The following is a 2734-nucleotide window of genomic DNA, read 5'->3' as shown; positions in this document are numbered from 1 at the left end:
AATAGAGCTAATATGCGTGGAGTAGCTGCATTATCGCCTGTTAAGAACAGATTCAAACAGATCCACCCCATCAAAGGGTCATGGGGTAATTTCTGGTTCCATTTATGTCATCATTGTATTGTATGACACTCGAGGACTTCTTTATCTGACTACTATAAGTTACTGTTATTAGGTACTGTGGTCACTTCGACATCAAACAAACAAGGGAACAGCAATTATGGGGAAGCAGGGCTTGTTACAAAAGAGAAAACTGATCCAATTGTCGTCTTCAGTAGGCCTCCGCCCCCTCCACCTGTTATTGGACCGCTGCTTGTTCTCTCATTGTTAGAAGCCTCGTGGAGTCGCAACAACGATGATGACTGACAGGTGATCTCCTTAATGGAATTGCTTGACTGTAGGGCAAAACAAGTTCTCTACTTGAAAAATATGTTTGAAATGTAAAGCAAAATGTTGTATACATAGCTGAGCAATCGAATTGCGATGTTCCAAAGCCCTATGTAGCCTTCTATAATTGGTGCAAACATCATTTTGTATATCCTCCATATGCATTGGAAAACAATATGAGGACTTTTTAGGAACCCTGCAGGAGACATATCGATGGTATGTCATGATAAATCTGTGATGTAATTAATAATTGAGGTCTGAGGTTTTGTTTAAAACTTCACTTACATTCAGTAGCTCTTGGGAAACCATCAAATAGAGAGGTCACTGCCTTCAAAAGACTCTGAGATGTCCATCAGCAAAATCATACATCAATAAAAGCTTGGTGAAAGTCGAAACTGTTAAGATCGTTGTTGAAAGAGTTACCAGTACTAGGTGTCCTGGTTTGATCGGTGATTCAATAACAATCTGTGCTTTCCTGCAGACATTTAGAACCAGTTAAGAGCTGGATTTGTTCATCTTAAATCAAGTTAGAGGTCAAGATACTGAATTTATTTGTGTACTTGATAATTAGTTTTTCTCCTTCTTTTGAGTATTCAAAGAAGCTGCAGCCTCTGGTGAATGGGATCTGTTTGTCTTTCCATTCTGCGTACGAAATATAAATCAACTTAGGAAATAGTTTGAGGATTCACAAAATAAATGGTTCAGAATCATATCTACCCATGTGCCAGTTTGCTGCTGCTGTAAGCTGATCACCTCCTTCGCACACATGTTGTATGCTGAACTTTATATTATTGCCCATGGCTGCAGTTAGCTCTTCAAAGAAGTTCATTATTACCTGCATAGAATGCAGCTTAGGCTTTGTTAGTAGCAAGGAAATCAGCGACTTTATTGTTGTTGGGAAGAGTAAAGGCTAGATGATGATGACCTTTTTGCCTTGTAATGGTGTGCTAAAGGAGCATTCCTCTATGCAACACTCACTTGAGATGTAGTGACCTAGTTGCTTCAAGTTCTTCTCATTGATGCATTTGTAGAAGTCATTGATCGTGTCGGATGGGGAGAGCGATCCCGAAGAAAAAGTTGAAATTCCCCTTGCAGCCATGATAGGAAAGAGCCCGCTGATGTTGGAGAGGTTTTTTTCTGCCTTCCTTTTGACATAGATGCTATGCGGCTTTGCGTCAGCTCTGTTCTGCCGAACAAACTTGCATGTCCTTTTGATCGTCAAGGAACCAATGGCCGGTCCGGCCATAGGTTTGAAGCACATTCTCTGACTCGGTGCAATGCTGGAGAGATTGACAACGGCAGCCATTGCCTTGCGACAAGTTTGAAACAAAGGGAGATTGAGACGGTGCTGGTTTTGGTATTGAAGCAAACACTCATGTAGAATGAAGACTTCATACAAGCTAGGCACGAATGTGAAGGAATAGAGGAAAGAATAATGGGTCATTCCAGCATTTGCCTTAACCAAGGAAAGAATCTCCACCCAGCTGGTTTTTGTTAAATTTGCTTTGTCATATTAATTTGTGCCTTGCTATGAAATCAAAGGATCAGAAGTCCAGTTAAACCTGAAAATTTCTTCGTACGTATCAGGCATCAATATCTTTTTGCTAAGATCTTGTTCTCTCGTCCTTGTAGGGTTTTTCAGTCTTTGTCAACTATGTCAATACCTGATTTTTGCATCTCGGTGTTTTCAAGGACACCAACACCAACCTGTGACTTCTCATGTAGGCAGAGCAGTTTTGAATCAGTTTTGAAGTGTACTCTTCTTGTATAAAGTACACATAGTATCAATGCATTCCTTTTCACGAGTGGGAATACTATCTGCACATCTTTTGCCTGTTGAATTGATCGTGAGTCTTTATACCTTTCCTTATAGGAAACTTTTCCCGATGAACAATCTCTCGGAATAGTGTCGTTGTGAACAACAAAATTGTGTTGGTAATGTGCTAGTCTTTATATTTTTTCCGAACAACGATGAACATATTAGGTTTTGAACGACGATATGTTTGTTGAGTTAGCTGTGACATTTTCAGTTTTTTTTTTCTAGGTTTTGAATGACAATATGTAATATTTTTTGTTTTTTGAAGAAATTGGTCGTCAATCCATTAATAGAAAATGTGGTTAACAATACACAGTAACCACGCCTCGGGGGCACGATCTATTTGCATCACTGCTCAAGAATCCCTAGGGCATCTCACATAAAGCTCAGGAAAGATGATATGTTTATTGGGTTAACTGCGACATTTTTAGTTTATTTTTCTCTTAAGAGGTTTTAAATGAAATTTTATCCTCATAATTGTAAACTTTTCATTTTATTTTATATATTTGTGGTTTCAATGACAAAATTTTCTTC

General features: G+C 38.8%; 1 protein-coding gene across 2 annotated transcripts; it reads right to left on the bottom strand.

Annotated features, from left to right (window-relative positions):
• Positions 1-368: 368 nt before the first annotated feature.
• LOC133707474 (uncharacterized) lies at positions 369-2487 on the bottom strand. 2 transcript variants are annotated; one of them, XM_062133051.1, is made up of 5 exons: positions 1310-2487; positions 1102-1219; positions 945-1026; positions 808-859; positions 369-724 (listed from the first exon to the last, which is right to left on the bottom strand). In XM_062133051.1, the coding sequence occupies exons 1-5, from the start codon at positions 1826-1828 to the stop codon at positions 662-664; spliced, it is 834 nt and encodes a 277-aa protein (XP_061989035.1). In that variant the 5' UTR covers positions 1829-2487; the 3' UTR covers positions 369-661. The 2 variants fall into 2 exon arrangements, with proteins under 2 accessions (XP_061989035.1, XP_061989034.1); XM_062133050.1 differs by having other exon boundaries at positions 369-859.
• Between the last annotated feature and the right edge of the window lie 247 nt (positions 2488-2734).

The sequence above is a fragment of the Rosa rugosa genome, chromosome 4 (genome assembly GCF_958449725.1).
Source record: "Rosa rugosa chromosome 4, drRosRugo1.1, whole genome shotgun sequence".
NCBI lineage: Eukaryota > Viridiplantae > Streptophyta > Magnoliopsida > Rosales > Rosaceae > Rosa > Rosa rugosa.
This window is presented reverse-complemented; position numbering and strand designations above follow the sequence as displayed.